Here is a 25,006-nt window from a genome sequence, read left to right on the forward strand (position 1 = left end):
CAGCTACAAGCCTTTCACCCCCACGTCATACTGTGTATGGTTGTGTGTGTGTGACAAATAAAATTTGAATTTGAATTTGAAATAAAAATGTAGTGTCGCATCTACAAAAAAAAAAGAAGAAGAAGCATACAGTAACTTAAAACTAGCATTACAGACAAATACAGTTTTAGCATTGCCTGACTATGATAAGCCCTTCTACCTGCATGTAGCGAGTCATAGAAGCGAAACCGCTCACATCCTCATACTCAGCTCAAAGTGCAGAACTCACAGCAGTAATACGTGCATGTGAATTACACGAAGGGTAAGACATAAACATACACACAGACAGTCAGTATGTTTTTTCAGCAGTACATCACTTTGCAAAAATTTGGCAGAACAGAGGAATGATTACACTGGACACCCAGTACAAACACTATTAGAAGTAATAATATTGCCAAAACAGTTAGGGTTGTGTAAATGTGCTGCACATCAAAAAGATAAATCAGAAATAACTAAAGGCAATAACTTTGCAGCTAAAGCAGCTAAGTTAGCCGCACAACAAACTGTAGACACATTAATGTCTGCATCCGCTATGCAAATACCATTTGACGTCCTTAAAGACGAACAAAGCGCAGCACCAACCACAGAACAAAAGAAATGGTTAAAGTGTGGAGCACAACTAAAAGATGATCTGTGAAGGAAAACCAATACTTCCTAAGTCCCTACACAGAACAGCAGCATTAGTGACCCATGGGGTAACCCATGTGTCATCAGGAGGGAGGCTCCAGATCATTATTACACACTTTTACACTCTAAATGTCGAAACTTCAGCAAAAGAATTTGTGAGAACATGCATGATCTGTCAAAAACACAATTCACGAGGCAGTCTGAGGACAAAAAGAGGACATTTCCCCACACCACCTCATCCATTTCACACCATTCATATGGACTTCATTGAATTAAGTGAAAGTCAAGGCTCAACATATGCTCTAGTGATTATAGACGTATTCTCAAAATGGCCAGTGAAAAAAAGCAGATGCAATCTCAGTTGCAAAATGCCTATGTAACCATTTCATTCCAACATATGGCATCCCTACTCTGATAAGATCAGATAATGGGACACATATTTTGTCAATGATGCGATCAGTAAAGTCTCTGAAGCACTAGGATTCAGCATAAGAAACCATTGTGCTTCTCACCCACAGAGTCCAGGCTTAGTAACAGATAGCTTTAAGATGGCCTTAAGATGTTTATGCATACTGTTATCATATTAACTTTGTATTTCAGATGCAGTTATAATTATGTTATACACATTGCATATCTGCGCTTATTTTGAGTTGATGTTTGGTTCATTAAGGGTCTTAAGCTTCACTGGCGTGACTGTCCAGGTGATACATGCTGAGGGAAACTAGAACATAGAAGAAATTGCAATACATGCTTACAAAACACTTATATCAGGTTATTTTTATTATCATTGATAAGTTCATATTTTTGTATTAAGCTTTTAGTAGAGGTGCTTGATTAAAACATTTATTTAGTAGATGATATATACATAGTTTCAGTTCAGGTTAGTACATACATGAGAGTGGCTTCTGTCTCTCTGTCTGGTGGGAGGTCAGGAGCTAGTCGGCGAGGTGAAGTAGGGTGCAATTGTGGTTAGCACACACACACACACACACACACACACACACACACACACACACACACACACACACACACACACACTCAGTTAGAGAGAATCATTTATAGGTGAAAGTTTAAGCATGTTTTGCTTGGGGTTGCAAAAGGAGCAGTTTGTCGCAGAACTGCAGCTGATGTGTCTGGATGACAAGCGAGCATCCGGCAGTAACAGGATGTACCTGTTATGATGACGACGGCGGCGTTCTTTTTAAATTGTGTTAAAAGTCATTGTGGTTTTGACCTGATCTATGTATAAAATGTATCTGTGACGTTGAAGGGGCGTCATTAAATTTAAGCCCAGGTGATGTAAAATATCTGTTTATGCTTTGATTAAGTCGAAGATCAATTGCTGTCTGTGGTGATCTTCCCACGCGTGTTTTAAAATCATCGTTTGACTTCACCCGGCCGGATCAGTGTGGTTATTCTTCGATCCCCTCTTGTACCCTTCCTCAATATTGAACCCTTAACAGCTTAAAACAGAGACTCAGAAAATGCATGGAAGAGACAGGAAGACCATGGCCTGAATGCACAGGCCTAGTAAAAATGTGGATGAGATTAACACAAGGCTCTCAAAAACTTACACCATTTGAGGTTGTTCATGGGAGACCTTTTCCACTATCCTTAGACAAATCTGTCAGAGAAGCAACTCTGGCAGAATGGATGGCAAAACTATTAGAATTTGAATGTTATGTTTCTTTCCACTGTGTTCCTGTTAATGATAGACTACAGATTTACCCTAAATTACTAAAATATCAACATTTTAATGTGAGAATCAATTCTAGAACATAAATGACTGTATCGGAGGAATCAATATTTCAGTATTGATCCGCACATCACTAGTACAGGGCTCTGTGCTGGAAAGCTAGCCAGATGCACGTGTACAGAAACCGTGTGTGAAAAGTGGTCAATAAAGAGAAGCCGTAAAGCATTGTGGCGGAGGTGTGGTCCTGGGTGCGGCTGCAGGGGAGGAGTGGTGCAGTGGGCTCAACGGGGCGGTGCTGGAGATGCCGGTGAGAACAGCTGATGGCGATTTGGACTGATAATGGTTTCCCTCCCTTTTTATAGTGAGACAGAGAGGAGCGGAGAGAGAGGGAAATCAGCTGGGACCGACAGCTGTCAGACTGTGTTCAGTCATAACCTGGGAAAATTGTAAATAAATGTGGAACCTGGTGATAAAGACCTGTGTGTGTGTGTGTGTGTGTGTGTACCTGTGTATAGTGCATTTCACAAGCATGTTCATGCAAACATCGTCGGGTCTGCCGTGATATGTTTAACATGGGACTTTTGCTCCTGAACCTCTGCAGACCGGAGCTGTACGAAGTCACTTTCCTCTTTACGCAGGACTGTAAGCTGTCATCTGTGAGGTGTGAGCGGTGTTTGTTTTTATCATAGTTCAAGGTGTGGGATAGCTACTCAAATACATATGTGGAAGATCGACAATCAACAAATTAGGCATACTGGTAGACCGCTCTCATCAGAAACGCAAATAAATCTGCTCAGACATCATTAAATGTTCTGTTTTCTTCAGATATTTTTTTTCTTGCGTTTCTCCATACTTGGCCTACCTGGGGTTGAAAGTCTCGACAGGGGCGGATCTAGAAAAATCTTCTTATGGCGGCATGAGGGTGGCAAAGAAATCAAATGGAGGGGAAAAATCAAAGCCTTTTTTTTTCAAAGACATACGCAGGTGGTTACATATGGTTAAAATGATTCAACTGCAGTAAGTGTGCACGTTTCTCATATCAATATAGTCCATTAGTTGATTATTGTCTGTGGCCCACATGATTAAACACTTTAGTTACATAAAACATGTGAGTTTAGATTTTATCTGCTGTATAGCATGTATAATAAATTAATATGTAGCCCAATAAGTATAAAATCCAGAAAGCTACACAACATGGGGCGGTTCATTTACAAACACAGGTCTAACTTGAGTTTCACACAGTTTTTATTAGAAAACAGTCAAATTGTTAAATGCTTAAAGTACACAAAATGTCAGAAATCTGCACCGTCATGAACACAAATTTAAAGCTAATTTTTCGTGAGTTGTTGATTAACCCTCCGAGGTCTAAATCCCACGTTGTGCACATCAACATCACAGATTTGTACAAATAAAGACATGTTAAATATTAAGCTCTGGAAACAGCTTGTTGTTTTTGTTTGGAACATGTTGTTTTGTTGCCATAGCGATGCCTCCAGGGAAAAGTTAGGGATTTAAGCATGTTTTGAACGAAAACATCAGCATATGAACACAAAACTGAAGAGACACTGCAACCGTATGAAAGCAGACCACTATTTAGTGACATTTCGACGTTTCCCTGAGGATTAACTGCTCTGTAATTTACCAAGAACTAAAGTAAGCTCAAATTTCACTTTACAAACTTAAGATCATTTACTTCAATATAAAGCCTGATTTTCCTGCCTGCCAGGACAGTATTTATGTACTTTACATTGTGCAAGACTAGACTATATTTTCCATCATAGAGAGGATGATGTGGATCTATTATTCAGGAAAACAAATGAAGACTTAACTATTTGTCAGCTGATGTAATATTTGACAAATTATACATAAATGAGAAAATGTTCTTAATCATATCTGAGTGACAGAAGCTCTTTTTAACACGATTATTTTCTTAATTTAGGAAAATAGAGAAGACTTAAGTTTTCAAATTCAAATTTTATTTGTCACACACACACAACCATACACAGTATGACATGGGGGTGAAATGCTTGTAGCTGTGCAATGCCCGACCATTTTGTTCTCCAACAAACTATTAGAATTTCTGAGAAACTGAGGCTGCGTCCACATGTACACGGCTGTTTCTGAAAGCGCAGCTTTGTCTCTGCATTTGGGCCTTTCATCCACACCTAAACAGCAGATTGAGTCACTGAAAGGTGAGATTTTTAAAAACTCCTGCCAGGGTGGAGATTTTTGAAAACGACGTTTTTGTGTTTAGGTGTGGACGAGGAAAACGGACATTTACTCAGGCAATGTCAAAAGTGTGCGCCGCTGTTGACGCTGTGGCCACGTTAGTGTTTACATGAGATCCATTTCTACAATGGCGGATGTAGACAACATACTGTGTCTGTTACTCTTAGTATCTGCAGTTTTTACACGCTTACATATACACACACAGTTACTGTGCCTCCATTTAGAAACACAGAGGCATCAGACGTGGCTTCTACATTCAACACAGACGCTCTCCCAACCCAAATCCTGACGTCAGTTTGGAATAAATGTCATTTAAAGAAATGACATTTATGTATGCTGTATGCATTTTGTCCATTCCAAAGTTGTGAGTCTGTTCCAGCCAAAAAGCTGTCTTTAGTTATTAACATTTGAAACAATGAAGGCACGTGAAAGTAACACAAAATTAGCTGCTTTTCCAGAAAAAGACAAAAACTTCTCAGAAGTACGTAAGGTTTTGTGAGGTTTTCCCACCCAGGCTTCTAGACTTCTGATTGGCCAACATTTCCACACGGTTAAGATTTGGCGTGTTCTTGACAGCGTTTCAGTTTGTTTTTAGCGTTTACATGTGGAAGGAGATATTTTTTCAAAACTGCACATGTGGACTGGATTTTTTTTAAACGAAAAAGGAAAACGTGCGTTTTCAAACACAGCCGCGTACGTTCGGACGCAGCCTGAAGTCATCACAAAAAAAGCAAATTCTCTGAACATGCTGAGTTGAGGTTTACTGATCATTGTTGTTTTGTGTTCCTTGTAGTCAAAATGAGTGGAAGAGGAGATGGATCACACAATAACCGTCATGGTAAGCACATGTGCTCAGTCTTAAAATGGATGAAAAACAGATTTTCAGCAGATAGTTATGGATGTTAATTAAAAGATTAAATGATCTTGCAGGCCGACAGGTTAACCCACAAAGGTTTGAAAGAGGAGATCAGGAACCAGCTAATGAACCAGTTAATGGACCAGTTAATGGACCAGCTTTCGAGCCTATTCATGGACTCCGGGGCTTCCAGATCGATCTTTATTTTCTTCTCAATGATATGTGTTGGATGCTGAATGAGCTAATAGATGTATTAGTGGAACAATATGTTAATTACCGTCACAATGCCAATGACAATAATGTCAACATTCAAAATATGAATGTGAGGGACAATAATGCCAATGCTGACAACAATGAACAGCACGAGGATCATAATGCTGTTGTTGTTGGTGGCATTGAAAATGAGGATTCTGATGAGGCATTTGAAGACTGTGAGGATGTTCACCAGTACATCCCAGAAGAGGATCCTCAGCCAGGTGTATCCAGGAGGAGGTCTAGAGAGATGGATGAAGCAGATGTGGAACCAAACAAAAGAATCAGATGGAGCGAGGAGTTTTCTGATGACGACTCTGACTTCTTCTCTGCTTGTGACACTGATAGCGAGGGCTGTCCTCAGCAGGTAACAGAAGAAGAACCGCAGCCTGGTGGATCCACGAAAAAGTCCAGAGAGGAAGATGTAGACGAAGAAGAGCATAATAGCAAAAAATCCAGGCTTGCAAACTCTGATTCGGGGACCAGCTCAGCTGTGTACGACCACTCTGAGAGCAGCAGTGATGAACTTTTTGAAGATGCGCACGAAGAGCTTGACAACCATGAAGCTGGAGGCTCGAGGAAGCGTTCCCGAGAGGACTTTGAGGAAGAAGAGGAATACTTGCCTGTTTGCAAACTTTGGAGGTGTTCAAATGAGTCCAGCAGCAGCAGTGATGAAGACTAACACTATTTCGACGGGTTTCTTCAGTATCCTTTTAGTAGGCTGATGGCCTACTCAGGTGACCCTGAATCCTCCATGCTGCAATAAGCTGGGCATACACTGTGCGATTTCTTTCAGTCGCGTTATTCAGCTCCTGCTCAAACTGTACGATTGACTCGCAGGGGTGAGAAGTTTGTGCCTCCATCGCTTGTGTCCAGATCACACACCGCACCGCCGTTCGACTCCATCTTTTTGCTCTCATTTCTGCGTTTGCGCGTGGGCAGTGTGAGACGCTGCGGTGACACCCTCAGGACGACCCACAGGATTTCAAACAGGTTTGGTTTTCTTGCGAGCAAACGATTGATGATCGGGAGCTGGTCGTGAGGTTTTAATTGCTTCTCATTACCCCGTTACCCTCGTTATGTAGACGATGCACGACACACGATTAAGGCCAAACTCGGGACGACTCCCAAAACGGTCGCACGACTGAAAAATCGGCTCAAAATGGGCCAAAAAGAGCACAGTGCATGCCCAGCCTAATGCTGCCGCGGGATTCCCATGATGCACTGGGTGTTTCTTCCTCACCCACTATGTTTAACAGACCTCTCTGTACTGAATTGTACTTGTTATTAACCTCTGGCTCTCTTCCACAGCATGTCTTTATCCTGTTTTCCTTGCCCCTCCCCAACCGGTCGCAGCAGATGGCCGCCCCTCCCTGAGCCTGGTTCTGCCGGAGGTTTCTTCCTGTTAAAAGGGAGTTTTTCCTTCCCACTGTCGCCAAAGTGCTTGCTCATAGGGGGTCATATGATTGTTGGGGCTTTCCCTCCCCTGTCTCTATCCTTCTTTCTATCTACCCCCCCCCCCCCCCCCCCCATCTGTCCTCTTAATCTCTTCTTTACAACCCCTCCCCCCCATTTTCATTTCCTCCATCATCTCTCTACCCTGTGTTCACTTTTGAGAACACAGGGTAGAGAGATGATAATAAAATGATAACAATAAACACAATTGGCTACATTTTACATGTGTCGGATCAATGTCTTCATTTAAGTCTGTCTTTGTGTATAATATGCATACTTTACAGACATTGTTTGACTTGTTATCATTCAAGACCTGATGGAGACGTTGGAGCTGTGCATGTTTAATGCTACGTTTCGATCAAGAAATGAACTTGTAGCATAAATGTCTACTCATCTGTGATTGTATTAATCATTTCAGCTTCATAAATCAAACTGACTCAATCACCAAAACCAAAACGGGGCTCACACAGTAGTGTGTCCTTGACACAGCTGGGTCAGATAACTCTAGTGAGAACGCGTTTGTGTACCATCACAGACTAACACATGTACATTATCTCATCAGCAGAGGCTTCTATAATCTTACATTTCATGGCATTTGCATTCTACAAGCTTATTTATTGAGAAGTCTCAATAACAGCATGTTTGTGCAGGTGCTGCTTTGTTGCACAGACACTAACTCACACCAATATTCCCCCTTTTCACAAAATAAGCATTCTGCTTCTCTTATCCTAAAGCGTCTTTAATCTTCCGTCAAATGCCATTCAGTATTACTTGATTCCACAAATTTAAACAACACTCTAATACCAAGTACGCCTGTAAAGATTCCCTAAAATGTTGGAAGTGTTTAGACATAAAATTCACGGAGGTTAAGGTAAGCTGAGAGAGAACAAGGGGTTTGGGGAAAACAACAATACTGAGGCCAGAAATGCAAAAGCATGTCTTTTTCTGGATTCATGTTCAAGGTGGGTATCGGTTTTCACAGGGTCTTCAAAACCCACAACAAACACACCTGTCGAGTTTCCAAGTGACAACAAAGAGCCATTTCAAATCTCAAAGCGGCTAAAAACCGCACACACCCACATTCCAGCTGACAAGCGGAGGATCGTTTTTTTCAGCTGGATGTTCGACCTGCCTTTCTGCCATTTCCACCCTTAAACGTAACTCCTCAGGTCATGACAGATAAGCAATCACATTCAAACGTCCTGGGAATATTACAAAACATGTATCTCATTGCCTCCTCTCTGTGTTGACCCATCTTGTGTTCATTCGCATTTGTGCTCCTCAGAAGAAGAAAACAAAACAAACAAAGTTTTTAGAGCCAGCCTCCACATACCTCTATTAATGATCCTTCTCATATTTTTGGACCTCAACTGGATCTTTGAAAACCTCCCAGTGAAGTCACTGGGATCCAACTTATCCACTAACAGACAGCCGATACGGTCCAGAACGATCCCATCCTGGCCTTCACTCTGGTTCACCCCCTGGTCCTGATTTTGGTTCAGACAGTGGCCACTGGAACGATCTGAAGCACTGCTTTCAGCCCCAAGGCTGGTGGTGCTTTTGACATCTTCTAGAGACATGTCTCACTATTTGCTCATTAGCCAGTCTCCACAGGAGCTCACCGACACCTCGTAGGATATTGTCAAAATGTGGCCCTCCTCAGAAAAGGAAAGACAACCTTACATTGTTCCACAGAAGCCTCAAAAGAAAAGAATCCTTGTTCCAGACAGGTAAAACTTGAAAAGAGGAAGGAAAAATATTTAAAAAGGACATTTTCATTTTCTTCATCACCTTTTTCCCCACATCTTGGTATCCAGTTTCCTTTCAGGGTTTATTCTCTTTATGTTGTGTTCATCCCGAGACACTGAGCTCATCGCTTTGTTGTTACACAGATCTCCTGAGAGTTCAGGTCTTCCTCTCAAAGCTCTTCCTCACAGTTGTTTAAGTTTTTTTTTAGTTTCTTATTTTATTTGAAAGCAGATTTCAGTTTTCTGTAAGACCTTTCCTTCTCTTTGCGTGCCACGCTTCAACTCTCACATGCTCTCGGAGCGTTTCTGTCTATTTCAGCCCTCTGAGGCACAGCTGTGTTTCTTCACTCTCACGTGGTGAAAAATAAGGGAGGGGGCCAATTCCAAGGACGCAGCTTGATTGGGTGGTTTGTTAAATCTGAGTGGTTCTTTTAGCCCCTCCACTCCTTTGCATTTTCTTCTTCTCTTTTTCCTCTCTAAGGCTACGTTCACTCTGCAGGTCTTGATGCTCAATTCCGATTTTTTGATCAAATCCTATTTTTTTGTCTGCTCGTTCACACTACAAATAAAATGAGACAGCAAACGCGCTCTAGTGTGAACCAAAGCGGCCGCATGCGCAAAAGAAGACGTCACACACAACGCGCTCTGTTTAGACCCAGAGCAAACAATACAGGGAGTGCAGAATTATTAGGCAAATGAGTATTTTGTCCACATCATCCTCTTCATGCATGTTGTCTTACTCCAAGCTGTATAGGCTCAAAAGCCTACTACCAATTAAGCATATTAGGTGATGTGCATCTCTGTAATGAGAAGGGGTGTGGTCTAATGACATCAACACCCTATATCAGGTGTGCATAATTATTAGGCAACGTCCTTTCCTTTGGCAAAATGGGTCAAAAGAAGGACTTGACAGGCTCAGAAAAGTCAAAAACAGTGAGATATCTTGCAGAGGGATGCAGCAGTCTCAAAATTGCAAAGCTTCTGAAGCGTGATCATCGAACAATCAAGCGTTTCATTCAAAATAGTCAACAGGGTCGCAAGAAGCGTGTGGAAAAACCAAGGCGCAAAATAACTGCCCATGAACTGAGAAAAGTCAAGCGTGCAGCTGCCAAGATGCCACTTGCCACCAGTTTGGCCATATTTCAGAGCTGCAACATCACTGGAGTGCCCAAAAGCACAAGGTGTGCAATACTCAGAGACATGGCCAAGGTAAGAAAGGCTGAAAGACGACCACCACTGAACAAGACACACAAGCTGAAACGTTAAGACTGGGCCAAGAAATATCTCAAGACTGGTTTTTCTAAGGTTTTATGGACTGATGAAATGAGAGTGAGTCTTGATGGGCCAGATGGATGGGCCCGTGGCTGGATTGGTAAAGGGCAGAGAGCTCCAGTCCCACTCAGACGCCAGCAAGGTGGAGGTGGAGTACTGGTTTGGGCTGGTATCATCAAAGATGAGCTTGTGGGGCCTTTTCGGGTTGAGGATGGAGTCAAGCTCAACTCCCAGTCCTACTGCCAGTTTCTGGAAGACACCTTCTTCAAGCAGTGGTACAGGAAGAAGTCTGCATCCTTCAAGAAAAACATGATTTCCATGCAGGACAATGCTCCATCACACGCGTCCAAGTACTCCACAGCGTGGCTGGCAAGAAAGGGTATAAAAGAAGAAAAACTAATGACATGGCCTCCTTGTTCACCTGATCTGAACCCCATTGAGAACCTGTGGTCCATCATCAAATGTGAGATTTACAAGGAGGGAAAACAGTACACCTCTCTGAACAGTGTCTGGGAGGCTGTGGTTGCTGCTGCACGCAATGTTGATGGTGAACAGATCAAAACACTGACAGAATCCATGGATGGCAGGCTTTTGAGTGTCCTTGCAAAGAAAGGTGCTATATTGGTCGCTGATTTGTTTTTGTTTTGTTTTTGAATGTCAGAAATGTATATTTGTGAATGTGGAGATGTTATATTGGTGTCACTGGTAAAAATAAATCATTGAAATGGGTATATATTTGTTTTTTGTTAAGTTGCCTAATAATTATGCACAGTAATAGTCACCTGCACACACAGATATCCCCCTAAAATAGCTAAAACTAAAAACAAACTAAAAACTACTTCCAAAAACATTCAGCTTTGATATTAATGAGTTTTTTGGGTTCATTGAGAACATGGTTGTTGTTCAATAATAACATTATTCCTCAAAAATACAACTTGCCTAATAATTCTGCACTCCCTGTATTGTTTGACTGATGGCCCTTAATATAAAGACTTCGGACTTTACGTTTCCCAATTTTTGCTTTAAGTTATTTTGTTAATTACATAATAATGTAACTAACCTAATAATGATCCTTATTGCTGTTTTAGAGAGGAGCAGTGCTTCAAAGGATAGCTGCAGATTTCTGTCAGAATCTGCAGATTATACAGTACAAATAAAATGTTCACGTTTCTCCAACGTTGTCTTCCCAGCAGTTTCACCGGATGGTCAGGAAGCGTTCGCGATGTCTTCTCGGGCACTTCACTGGCGCTGATAGTTGGCGTCTGTCTTGTGTCGGTGACGTAAAAGATGGATTTAATGCGACTTGACCATCAAACAGCAGTCACTTTCTGAAACATCAGATATGTATCGGATTCAGCACCACATACGAAAGTGACCCAGATCGGATTTGTGCCGTTCACACTGTCACACCATGATCGGATATGGGTCGCAGAGGGTCAAAAAAATCGGATTTGATGCACTTTCGCCTGCAGTGTGAACGCAGCCTAACTGCCATTCCTTAACTGTGATTCCTCCCCTGAGCATCCCTCTGTTTTTATCCAGTTTTATGTAGACTGCACAGCTTTTCAACCTTAGTTATCACAACACTGCCAACAAAGAAAGAAATGTGTCACTGCAAGTCAGAGGTGAAAGTTGAGCTGAGAAGACAAAGCGGTGCCATCCAGTCTCACGTTCAACATTCAGTCTGGATTGTAGAAACTACTTCCTCCCACATAGTGTGAGTCGGAGACTGTGCCACAATCAATTGTTTTTTGTGGGGTCTTTTATTATCATAGAATTAATTATTAATCTGAGAATGATGGTTATTTTAAACCCTATTTTTTCACATTTTCCTGCTGTGTACCTCTTACTTTAACCTCAGCAGCCCAAAGCAACCCCTTGTATTTCTTGTCTTATCAAATTGCACCATGTGGGACCTCTGTGACAGGGGACTTTTATCTAAAAGTTACATGTAAGAATCCTACATTCCAATTTACTTTATGAACAGTACAAAAGGATTAGCAATGAATTAAAAGTAAGTCACTAAATGTTAGAATTGGCTGGTTGGTGTGTGCTGAACAGGACTGATACTTTATACATGCATGGCTTCATAAGACTGGTTGAAACAGGCAAAGTAACTGACATGTATGTTTACATTTACTGCATGTTTTACTTCTCAGAGTGAAAATGAAACGTTCACTTTTAGCAACTGCATTTTGCGCATGCTTTCAAAACTACTTAGATTTTTGTTTTGTAATGTAAAAGTATGAACACCACACTGTACACTGCATACAAGGTTGTATGCAAAAGAACTGCATTCCATACATGCGTGTAATTATTTTTAGTAAGTGCTGGGGAAGTATCAAAGGCTTGATTGTCAGACTAATAATTCATTTTTGTTGACTTAAAGTAAAACATCAAAGTGATTAAATTGATTAAAACAGCCTGTATAAGTGAAAAGATGTGTCACGAGTTTAAAATTGATCAGGTTTAAAAGTTGTACCAATGCACCACTGCAATGACCATATTATGTCTGCCAGACCCCCACGACCCCCACCTCCTTATTGTGATATTTTGCCTCAGGCTTTCTGCAGGTCTTTGGAAATACGTTTTTAACTCATTTTCAGTGCGGTCCTTGTCTCTGACCATGTCTTTTAATTGTTAAGCCCCTTCACACAAAACTAAGAACCATTCAAACATAAGGCACCTAACTCAAGGGATGAACTGGTGTTATGTCTACACATAAGACAACTTGCTAAAAAGAACTATACATAGTATCTGTTGGGGGAAAACTCTGTAAAAGACCCAGGAGAAATAAAGACACAATGAGACAAAGTTACTTTCTTTATCAAACGTGTACACGGGTGAGCTGCTAAGAACAACTCACACCATGCACAGTGGCTTGGTAATTTTTATAGGCACAGAGCACAGAGACAGTGAGAACAGGATAACAAATAATAAACAGATAAAATAAAACAACTCCATATATGGCGCTAGTCTCGTCAGCAGAGAGCTAGGGAAGATAAAACAATCTAAAACAATATGTCCCAGAAACAAGATGTGTTTGCTGGGAAAGTCTAAAAAGATAATTCTAAACTAATCTAACCATAGGCAGAGGGCAGACAAAAGGCATCTTTGTACATTTAAAAGAAGGTAAAGAAACATAGAATCATTTTTCCTGTAACAGATAACAACCTGTAAACTGGTATTAACAATGAAACATAGTTGGGATGACGACCATGCCCAGAATGAATAGAATGAATGAAAGCAGATAATTCACACGAAGACATATTAAATGAAATAGAGAGATGCATAAGGTATATTAAGGTTGTGTCATTGTTCAGCCAAGGAAAGTGTGTGAAAAGGAAAATGTCTCCAGCTTGGGAAAGGGTGAAACTGCAGATCACCCGAAGCCCTTGATGGATACAAAATAAAATATCAATAAAATATTGTAATTTACTGTTGGGTCTGTGTTTCCACAAGCCCCGCTAATTCTAGAGACTTATTCATCATGAAGAAAACAAGACAGTCGATCGATCTATTATTTGCGCAAGGGAGGCCTCGTCTGTGTCTACCACGAAAATGACCCCCAGATCTGACCTCCTCCTGCTACCTTTTATTGAGAGACAGTTCACACAAAACACGTCAGAACAAAGCCACGCCCCCTTGGTTCTAAGACAAAGCATTGTATGTATATGTGTGTGTGTGTGTGTGTGTGTGTGTGTGTGTGTGTGTGTGTGTGTGTGTGTGTGTGTGTGTGATCCTGCTGATCAAAGGGTCATATAACATAAAAGCACAGGAGGAACATCCTTGGTCATAAAGAGGGTAGTCTCCCCCACACCCTAGATGGTTCACCCTAGATAGCACAGTGAAGCCATACAAAGGGGAGGAATTTTCCCCACATCAAACAGACCTTCACAAGGGTGTTCCTGTGATAATAAACACTACCGCCCCCCTCCCAGAATCTTAAGGATCTGGGGAGGGGAGGACAGAAATAATTCCTTAAAACTATGTACAAATGGTAAACATAAAAATGACAAACATTTAACAATTCAGCTTAACATTTACCATTGCTGTTATATGTAAAAAAAAAAAAAGATAATAACATTAATAATGACATAATATTAATATGAAGAGGCACCTTAGTCAGTTATGATGTGAGGTGGATAATTGTTAGAAGTAGTCTGCATCAAGCTTAAGGTTGCTCAAATTCAGTACAACGACATATGAGATGAAGAAAATATCTAAACTAATTAAGTGCATAGTGTCACGACCTGCGGGATCAGCATCTCTCCACTCCTAGCCCCCCTTTTTCCTCTCTCTCCCTCTCCCCTGTTTTGCCGGGGCGGAACTCATGGCGGGTTCACGCCCTCGGTCCACGCCTTCCCGGATCGTGCACACCTGGGCCTCATCAGACCAGCTGGTATATTAGAAGGAGGAGATCAGCTGTTCAACGCTGGATTGTTGTGAAGGCTCTTGTCAGTACACACCTAGCTCAAGTTTCCCGTGCCTCTGTCTCAGAGACTTAACGTGTTCTTTTGTTCCTAGATTCCCCGGACCCGTCCCCGTGTTTCCCCGTGTGGAGTGTGGAAGGAGTGGCAGGTCGCTAGCGGAGTGGAGAGAGGCTGTTCTGAGCGCGTGTGTGATTTCCCCATTTTCCCTGGAGCCCTGGACCCCTGCCCCTCACGTCTTGTATATAGCACTAACCTCGCACTGTCTGTACATACACTTGGTGAAGATCTGTAATAAACTATCTCTGTTTGAACGCTACCCAGGAGTCCTGCGAGTGGATCCTCTAAGCAACCCGTGACACAGAGGCATTTGACCTGCTTGAAAACCTGTCATCCTAGATGAGACTTTGCTGAGATATAGAGCACACCTATACTAACAACTAATAAGCTAAACCCTGTATGCAACAGCTAAAGCTACAAGATTAAGAAGCTGAATTAAATATGTGGACACTGCTAAGCTTTTTTTTAGAGCAGGAGCTGCATGATATTAAAGCTCACACATGCAGCTGTCTGTGAGCTCAGTTTTTTCCTCACACTTCTGATTTGTTTTTGGCAGCAGCTTTTTTCTTTTTGTGTCCTGACTCATGTGTGTAAAGCGTTCATGCCATCAGCAACTTGTTTTTGTTTGTTTGTTTGTGTTGTTGGTTTGAAAAATAAATAAATTTGTGATCATACTTGTGGATCACAGTGACACATAATGATTAGGCATATGATTTACTAATGTCTAGTTTTAGAGCTGTGAGCAATGCATCCACATTGAGATTAAAAGCCTGGTGCAGACTTTATATGAAGCTGCTATAGAAAGAATGGAACCTTGTGGGAAAAGTTCAAATAAAGAAGTTTTTTAAATCCTAACTTAAAAGTTTGAAATATGTAAGATGTGTGAATTCTTTGAAAAAAATAGAAATGATCTAAAATGCCTTAAATATCATCATCAGTGGCACACCAGTGGAGAGAGTGGACAGTTTCCGATACCTGGGTGTCCACATCACTCAGGACCTGTCATGGTCCTGCCACATCAACTCCCTGGTTAAGAAAGCCCGTCAGCGTCTCTTCTTCCTCAGAAGACTTAGAGACTTCCATCTGCCACTGAAGGTGCTCAAGAACTTCTACTCCTGCACCATCGAGAGCGTCCTGACGGCAAACATCTGCACCAAGCAGGACAGACGAGATCTGCAAAGAGAGGTGCGCTCAGCCGAACGCATCATTCAATCAGAGCTCGCTGACCTGCTGTCCATCTACACCAAGCGGCGCAAGTCCAAAGCTAGGAAGACTATGATGGACCTCTCCCATCCCAACAATGGACTCTTCTCACTGTTGAGGTCTGGGAAGCGCTTCCGCTCCCTTAAGGCCAAAACAGAGAGAATGAGGAGGAGCTTCTTCCCCCAGGCTATTCGGGGCCTGAACCAGGTGTAGGACTGGACTCTCCCAAACACGTCACTATAAGACTGGACTCTCACACACGTCACCACACGCACCACCACACATTTCCTATAATCCTATAATTCCTATAATTTATAATCTTTATAATCTTTATAATCTCTTCTGCTATTTGCACATTCTTTACTGTAAATTCCTAAGTTAATTTGTAAATTTTGTAGTAACCTGTAAATTGTAAATATTGTAAAACTTTTCTTCTGTCATTTAATGGTCGGGCATTGTACAGCTGCAAGCCTTTCACCCCCACGTCATACTGTGTATGGTTGTGTGTGTGTGACAAATAAAATTTGAATTTGAATTTGAAATAAAAATGTAGTGTCGCATCTACAAAAAAAAAGAAGAAGAAGCATACAGTAACTTAAAACTAGCATTACAGACAAATACAGTTTTAGCATTGCCTGACTATGATAAGCCCTTCTACCTGCATGTAGCGAGTCATAGAAGCGAAACCGCTCACATCCTCATACTCAGCTCAAAGTGCAGAACTCACAGCAGTAATACGTGCATGTGAATTACACGAAGGGTAAGACATAAACATACACACAGACAGTCAGTATGTTTTTTCAGCAGTACATCACTTTGCAAAAATTTGGCAGAACAGAGGAATGATTACACTGGACACCCAGTACAAACACTATTAGAAGTAATAATATTGCCAAAACAGTTAGGGTTGTGTAAATGTGCTGCACATCAAAAAGATAAATCAGAAATAACTAAAGGCAATAACTTTGCAGCTAAAGCAGCTAAGTTAGCCGCACAACAAACTGTAGACACATTAATGTCTGCATCCGCTATGCAAATACCATTTGACGTCCTTAAAGACGAACAAAGCGCAGCACCAACCACAGAACAAAAGAAATGGTTAAAGTGTGGAGCACAACTAAAAGATGATCTGTGAAGGAAAACCAATACTTCCTAAGTCCCTACACAGAACAGCAGCATTAGTGACCCATGGGGTAACCCATGGGTCATCAGGAGGGAGGCTCCAGATCATTATTACACACTTTTACACTCTAAATGTCGAAACTTCAGCAAAAGAATTTGTGAGAACATGCATGATCTGTCAAAAACACAATTCACGAGGCAGTCTGAGGACAAAAAGAGGACATTTCCCCACACCACCTCATCCATTTCACACCATTCATATGGACTTCATTGAATTAAGTGAAAGTCAAGGCTCAACATATGCTCTAGTGATTATAGACGTATTCTCAAAATGGCCAGTGAAAAAAAGCAGATGCAATCTCAGTTGCAAAATGCCTATGTAACCATTTCATTCCAACATATGGCATCCCTACTCTGATAAGATCAGATAATGGGACACATATTTTGTCAATGATGCGATCAGTAAAGTCTCTGAAGCACTAGGATTCAGCATAAGAAACCATTGTGCTTCTCACCCACAGAGTCCAGGCTTAGGCTTTGTGGGGATGAACAAAAGTATTTTACCAGCATAATATAATCTGCAGTATGATCATTGCTTTAACAATGTAACAGATAGCTTTAAGATGGCCTTAAGATGTTTATGCATACTGTTATCATATTAACTTTGTATTTCAGATGCAGTTATAATTATGTTATACACATTGCATATCTGCGCTTATTTTGAGTTGATGTTTGGTTCATTAAGGGTCTTAAGCTTCACTGGCATGACTGTCCAGGTGATACATGCTGAGGGAAACTAGAACATAGAAGAAATTGCAATACATGCTTACAAAACACTTATATCAGGTTATTTTTATTATCATTGATAAGTTCATATTTTTGTATTAAGCTTTTAGTAGAGGTGCTTGATTAAAACATTTATTTAGTAGATGATATATACATAGTTTCAGTTCAGGTTAGTACATACATGAGAGTGGCTTCTGTCTCTCTGTCTGGTGAGAGGTCAGGAGCTAGTCGGCGAGGTGAAGTAGGGTGCAATTGTGGTTAGCACACACACACACACACACACACACACACACACACACTCAGTTAGAGAGAATCATTTATAGGTGAAAGTTTAAGCATGTTTTGCTTGGGGTTGCAAAAGGAGCAGTTTGTCGCAGAACTGCAGCTGATGTGTCTGGATGACAAGCGAGCATCCGGCAGTAACAGGATGTACCTGTTATGATGACGACGGCGGCGTTCTTTTTAAATTGTGTTAAAAGTCATTGTGGTTTTGACCTGATCTATGTATAAAATGTATCTGTGACGTTGAAGGGGCGTCATTAAATTTAAGCCCAGGTGATGTAAAATATCTGTTTATGCTTTGATTAAGTCGAAGATCAATTGCTGTCTGTGGTGATCTTCCCACGCGTGTTTTAAAATCATCGTTTGACTTCACCCGGCCGGATCAGTGTGGTTATTCTTCGATCCCCTCTTGTACCCTTCCTCAATATTGAACCCTTAACAGCTTAAAACAGAGACTCAGAAAATGCATGGAAGAGACAGGAAGACCATGGCCTGAATGCACAGGCCTAGTAAAAATGTGGATGAGATTAACACAAGGCTCTCAAAAACTTACACCATTTGAGGTTGTTCATGGGAGACCTTTTCCACTATCCTTAGACAAATCTGTCAGAGAAGCAACTCTGGCAGAATGGATGGCAAAACTATTAGAATTTGAATGTTATGTTTCTTTCCACTGTGTTCCTGTTAATGATAGACTACAGATTTACCCTAAATTACTAAAATATCAACATTTTAATGTGAGAATCAATTCTAGAACATAAATGACTGTATCGGAGGAATCAATATTTCAGTATTGATCCGCACATCACTAGTACAGGGCTCTGTGCTGGAAAGCTAGCCAGATGCATGTGTACAGAAACCGTGTGTGAAAAGTGGTCAATAAAGAGAAGCCGTAAAGCATTGTGGCGGAGGTGTGGTCCTGTGTGCGGCTGCAGGGGAGGAGTGGTGCAGTGGGCTCAACGGGGCGGTGCTGGAGATGCCGGTGAGAACAGCTGATGGCGATTTGGACTGATAATGGTTTCCCTCCCTTTTTATAGTGAGACAGAGAGGAGCGGAGAGAGAGGGAAATCAGCTGGGACCGACAGCTGTCAGACTGTGTTCAGTCATAACCTGGGAAAATTGTAAATAAATGTGGAACCTGGTGATAAAGACCTGTGTGTGTGTGTGTGTGTGTGTGTGTGTGTGTGTGTGTGTGTGTGTGTGTGTGTGTGTGTGTGTACCTGTGTATAGTGCATTTCACAAGCATGTTCATGCAAACATCGTCGGGTCTGCCGTGATATGTTTAACATGGGACTTTTGCTCCTGAACTTCTGCAGACCGGAGCTGTACGAAGTCACTTTCCTCTTTACGCAGGACTGTAAGCTGTCATCTGTGAGGTGTGAGCGGTGTTTGTTTTTATCATAGTTCAAGGTGTGGGATAGCTACTCAAATACATATGTGGAAGATCGACAATCAACAAATTAGGCATACTGGTAGACCGCTCTCATCAGAAACGCAAATAAATCTGCTCAGACATCATTAAATGTTCTGTTTTCTTCAGATATTTTTTTTCTTGCGTTTCTCCATACTTGGCCTACCTGGGGTTGAAAGTCTCGACAGGGGCGGATCTAGAAAAATCTTCTTATGGCGGCATGAGGGTGGCAAAGAAATCAAATGGAGGGGAAAAATCAAAGCCTTTTTTTTTCAAAGACATACGCAGGTGGTTACATATGGTTAAAATGATTCAACTGCAGTAAGTGTGCACGTTTCTCATATCAATATAGTCCATTAGTTGATTATTGTCTGTAGCCCACATGATTAAACACTTTAGTTACATAAAACATGTGAGTTTAGATTTTATCTGCTGTATAGCATGTATAATAAATTAATATGTAGCCCAATAAGTATAAAATCCAGAAAGCTACACAACATGGGGCGGTTCATTTACAAACACAGGTCTAACTTGAGTTTCACACAGTTTTTATTAGAAAACAGTCAAATTGTTAAATGCTTAAAGTACACAAAATGTCAGAAATCTGCACCGTCATGAACACAAATTTAAACCTAATTTTTCGTGAGTTGTTGATTAACCCTCCGAGGTCTAAATCCCACGTTGTGCACATCAACATCACAGATTTGTACAAATAAAGACATGTTAAATATTAAGCTCTGGAAACAGCTTGGTTGTTTTTGTTTGGAACATGTTGTTTTGTTGCCATAGTGATGCCTCCAGGGAAAAGTTAGGGATTTAAGCATGTTTTGAACGAAAACATCAGCATATGAACACAAAACTGAAGAGACACTGCAACCGTATGAAAGCAGACCACTATTTAGTGACATTTCGACGTTTCCCTGAGGATTAACTGCTCTGTAATTTACCAAGAACTAAAGTAAGCTCAAATTTCACTTTACAAACTTAAGATCATTTACTTCAATATAAAGCCTGATTTTCCTGCCTGCCAGGACAGTATTTATGTACTTCACATTGTGCAAGACTAGACTATATTTTCCATCATAGAGAGGATGATGTGGATCTATTATTCAGGAAAACAAATGAAGACTTAACTATTTGTCAGCTGATGTAATATTTGACAAATTATACATAAATGAGAAAATGTTCTTAATCATATCTGAGTGACAGAAGCTCTTTTTAACACGATTATTTTCTTAATTTAGGAAAATAGAGAAGACTTAAGTTTTCAAATTCAAATTTTATTTGTCACACACACACAACCATACACAGTATGACATGGGGGTGAAATGCTTGTAGCTGTGCAATGCCCGACCATTTTGTTCTCCAACAAACTCTTAGAATTTCTGAGAAACTGAGGCTGCGTCCACATGTACACGGCTGTTTCTGAAAGCGCAGCTTTGTCTCTGCATTTGGGCCTTTCGTCCACACCTAAACAGCAGATTGAGTCACTGAAAGGTGAGATTTTTAAAAACTCCTGCCAGGGTGGAGATTTTTGAAAACGACGTTTTTGTGTTTAGGTGTGGACGAGGAAAACGGACATTTACTCAGGCAATGTCAAAAGTGTGCGCCGCTGTTGACGCTGTGGCCACGTTAGTGTTTACATGAGATCCATTTCTACAATGGCCGATGTAGACAACATACTGTGTCTGTTACTCTTAGTATCTGCAGTTTTTACACGCTTACATATACACACACAGTTACTGTGCCTCCATTTAGAAACACAGAGGCATCAGACGTGGCTTCTACATTCAACACAGACGCTCTCCCAACCCAAATCCTGACGTCAGTTTGGAATAAATGTCATTTAAAGAAATGACATTTATGTATGCTGTATGCATTTTGTCCATTCCAAAGTTGTGAGTCTGTTCCAGCCAAAAAGCTGTCTTTAGTTATTAACATTTGAAACAATGAAGGCACGTGAAAGTAACACAAAATTAGCTGCTTTTCCAGAAAAAGACAAAAACTTCTCAGAAGTACGTAAGGTTTTGTGAGGTTTTCCCACCCAGGCTTCTAGACTTCTGATTGGCCAACATTTCCACACGGTTAAGATTTGGCGTGTTCTTGACAGCGTTTCAGTTTGTTTTTAGCGTTTACATGTGGAAGGAGATATTTTTTCAAAACTGCACATGTGGACTGGATTTTTTTTAAACGAAAAAGGAAAACGTGCGTTTTCAAACACAGCCGCGTACGTTCGGACGCAGCCTGAAGTCATCACAAAAAAAGCAAATTCTCTGAACATGCTGAGTTGAGGTTTACTGATCATTGTTGTTTTGTGTTCCTTGTAGTCAAAATGAGTGGAAGAGGAGATGGATCACACAATAACCGTCATGGTAAGCACATGTGCTCAGTCTTAAAAACAGATTTTCAGCAGATAGTTATGAATGCTAATTAAAAGATTAAATGATCTTGCAGGCCGACAGGTTAACCCACAAAGGTTTGAAAGTGGAGATCAGGAACCAGCTAATGAACCAGTTAATGGACCAGTTAATGGACCAGCTTTCGAGCCTATTCATGGACTCCGGGGCTTCCAGATCGATCTTTATTTTCTTCTCAATGATATGTTTTGGATGCTGAATGAGCTAATAGATGTATTAGTGGAACAATATGTTAATTACCGTCACAATGCCAATGACAATAATGTCAACATTCAAAATATGAATGTGAGGGACAATAATGCCAATGCTGACAACAATGAACAGCACGAGGATCATAATGCTGTTGTTGTTGGTGGCATTGAAAATGAGGATTCTGATGAGGCATTTGAAGACTGTGAGGATGTTCACCAGTACATCCCAGAAGAGGATCCTCAGCCAGGTGTATCCAGGAGGAGGTCTAGAGAGATGGATGAAGCAGATGTGGAACCAAACAAAAGAATCAGATGGAGCGAGGAGTTTTCTGATGACGACTCTGACTTCTTCTCTGCTTGTGACACTGATAGCGAGGGCTGTCCTCAGCAGGTAACAGAAGAAGAACCGCAGCCTGGTGGATCCACGAAAAAGTCCAGAGAGGAAGATGTAGACGAAGAAGAGCATAATAGCAAAAAATCCAGGCTTGCAAACTCTGATTTGGGGACCAGCTCAGCTGTGTACGACCACTCTGAGAGCAGCAGTGATGGACTTTTTGAAGATGCGCACGAAGAGCTTGACAACCATGAAGCTGGAGGCTCGAGGAAGCGTTCCCGAGAGGACTTTGAGGAAGAAGAGGAATACTTGCCTGTTTGCAAACTTTGGAGGTGTTCAAATGAGTCCAGCAGCAGCAGTGATGAAGACTAACACTATTTCGACGGGTTTCTTCAGTATCCTTTTAGTAGGCTGATGGCCTACTCAGGTGACCCTGAATCCTCCATGCTGCAATAAGCTGGGCATACACTGTGCGATTTCTTTCAGTCGCGTTATTCAGCTCCTGCTCAAACTGTACGCTTGACTCGCAGGGGTGAGAAGTTTGTGCCTCCATCGCTTGTGTCCAGATCACACACCGCACCGCCGTTCGACTCCATCTTTTCGCTCTCATTTCTGCGTTTGCGCGTGGGCAGTGTGAGACGCTGCGGTGACACCCTCAGGACGACCCACAGGATTTCAAACAGGTTTGGTTTTCTTACGAGCAAACGATTGATGATCGGGAGCTGGTCGTGAGGTTTTAATTGCTTCTCATTACCCCGTTACCCTCGTTATGTAGACGATGCACGACACACGATTAAGGCCAAACTCGGGACGACTCCCAAAACGGTCGCACGACTGAAAAATCGGCTCAAAATGGGCCAAAAAGAGCACAGTGCATGCCCAGCCTAATGCTGCCGCGGGATTCCCATGATGCACTGGGTGTTTCTTCCTCACCCACTATGTTTAACAGACCTCTCTGTACTGAATTGTACTTGTTATTAACCTCTGGCTCTCTTCCACAGCATGTCTTTATCCTGTTTTCCTTGCCCCTCCCCAACCGGTCGCAGCAGATGGCCGCCCCTCCCTGAGCCTGGTTCTGCCGGAGGTTTCTTCCTGTTAAAAGGGAGTTTTTCCTTCCCACTGTCGCCAAAGTGCTTGCTCATAGGGGGTCATATGATTGTTGGGGCTTTCCCTCCCCTGTCTCTATCCTTCTTGCTATCTACCCCCCCCCCCCCCCCCCCCCCCCCATCTGTCCTCTTAATCTCTTCTTTACAACCCCTCCCCCCCATTTTCATTTCCTCCATCATCTCTCTACCCTGTGTTCACTTTTGAGAACACAGGGTAGAGAGATGATAATAAAATGATAACAATAAACACAATTGGCTACATTTTACATGTGTCGGATCAATGTCTTCATTTAAGTCTGTCTTTGTGTATAATATGCATACTTTACAGACATTGTTTGACTTGTTATCATTCAAGACCTGATGGAGAGGTTGGAGCTGTGCATGTTTAATGCTACGTTTCGATCAAGAAATGAACTTGTAGCATAAATGTCTACTCATCTGTGATTGTATTAATCATTTCAGCTTCATAAATCAAACTGACTCAATCACCAAAACCAAAACGGGGCTCACACAGTAGTGTGTCCTTGACACAGCTGGGTCAGATAACTCTAGTGAGAACGCGTTTGTGTACCATCACAGACTAACACATGTACATTATCTCATCAGCAGAGGCTTCTATAATCTTACATTTCATGGCATTTGCATTCTACAAGCTTATTTATTGAGAAGTCTCAATAACAGCATGTTTGTGCAGGTGCTGCTTTGTTGCACAGACACTAACTCACACCAATATTCCCCCTTTTCACAAAATAAGCATTCTGCTTCTCTTATCCTAAAGCGTCTTTAATCTTCCGTCAAATGCCATTCAGTATTACTTGATTCCACAAATTTAAACAACACTCTAATACCAAGTACGCCTGTAAAGATTCCCTAAAATGTTGGAAGTGTTTAGACATAAAATTCACGGAGGTTAAGGAAAGCTGAGAGAGAACAAGGGGTTTGGGGAAAACAACAATACTGAGGCCAGAAATGCAAAAGCATGTCTTTTTCTGGATTCATGTTCAAGGTGGGTATCGGTTTTCACAGGGTCTTCAAAACCCACAACAAACACACCTGTCGAGTTTCCAAGTGACAACAAAGAGCCATTTCAAATCTCAAAGCGGCTAAAAACCGCACACACCCACATTCCAGCTGACAAGCGGAGGATCGTTTTTTTCAGCTGGATGTTCGACCTGCCTTTCTGCCATTTCCACCCTTAAACGTAACTCCTCAGGTCATGACAGATAAGCAATCACATTCAAACGTCCTGGGAATATTACAAAACATGTATCTCATTGCCTCCTCTCTGTGTTGACCCATCTTGTGTTCATTCGCATTTGTGCTCCTCAGAAGAAGAAAACAAAACAAACAAAGTTTTTAGAGCCAGCCTCCACATACCTCTATTAATGATCCTTCTCATATTTTTGGACCTCAACTGGATCTTTGAAAACCTCCCAGTGAAGTCACTGGGATCCAACTTATCCACTAACAGACAGCCGATACGGTCCAGA

At 41.5% G+C, this 25,006-nt stretch overlaps 2 protein-coding genes across 2 annotated transcripts; both read left to right on the forward strand.

Moving 5' to 3' along the window:
- Positions 1–3,870: 3,870 nt before the first annotated feature.
- LOC146558924 (uncharacterized) lies at positions 3,871–7,210 on the forward strand. Its single transcript, XM_085247843.1, has 3 exons — positions 3,871–4,015; positions 5,385–5,429; positions 5,522–7,210. The coding sequence occupies exons 2-3, from the start codon at positions 5,390–5,392 to the stop codon at positions 6,379–6,381; spliced, it is 900 nt and encodes a 299-aa protein (XP_085103969.1). The 5' UTR covers positions 3,871–4,015; positions 5,385–5,389; the 3' UTR covers positions 6,382–7,210.
- Positions 7,211–20,299: 13,089 nt separating this feature from the next.
- LOC146558925 (uncharacterized) lies at positions 20,300–23,612 on the forward strand. The gene is made up of 3 exons (XM_085247840.1): positions 20,300–20,426; positions 21,796–21,840; positions 21,923–23,612. The coding sequence occupies exons 2-3, from the start codon at positions 21,801–21,803 to the stop codon at positions 22,780–22,782; spliced, it is 900 nt and encodes a 299-aa protein (XP_085103966.1). The 5' UTR covers positions 20,300–20,426; positions 21,796–21,800; the 3' UTR covers positions 22,783–23,612.
- Positions 23,613–25,006: the final 1,394 nt, after the last annotated feature.

Source organism: Mchenga conophoros, linkage group LG15, assembly GCF_057382185.1.
Source record: "Mchenga conophoros isolate Kocher_MC1m ecotype Shallow Benthic linkage group LG15, M_conophoros_male_GT1.1, whole genome shotgun sequence".
Classification (NCBI taxonomy): Eukaryota; Metazoa; Chordata; class Actinopteri; order Cichliformes; family Cichlidae; genus Mchenga; species Mchenga conophoros.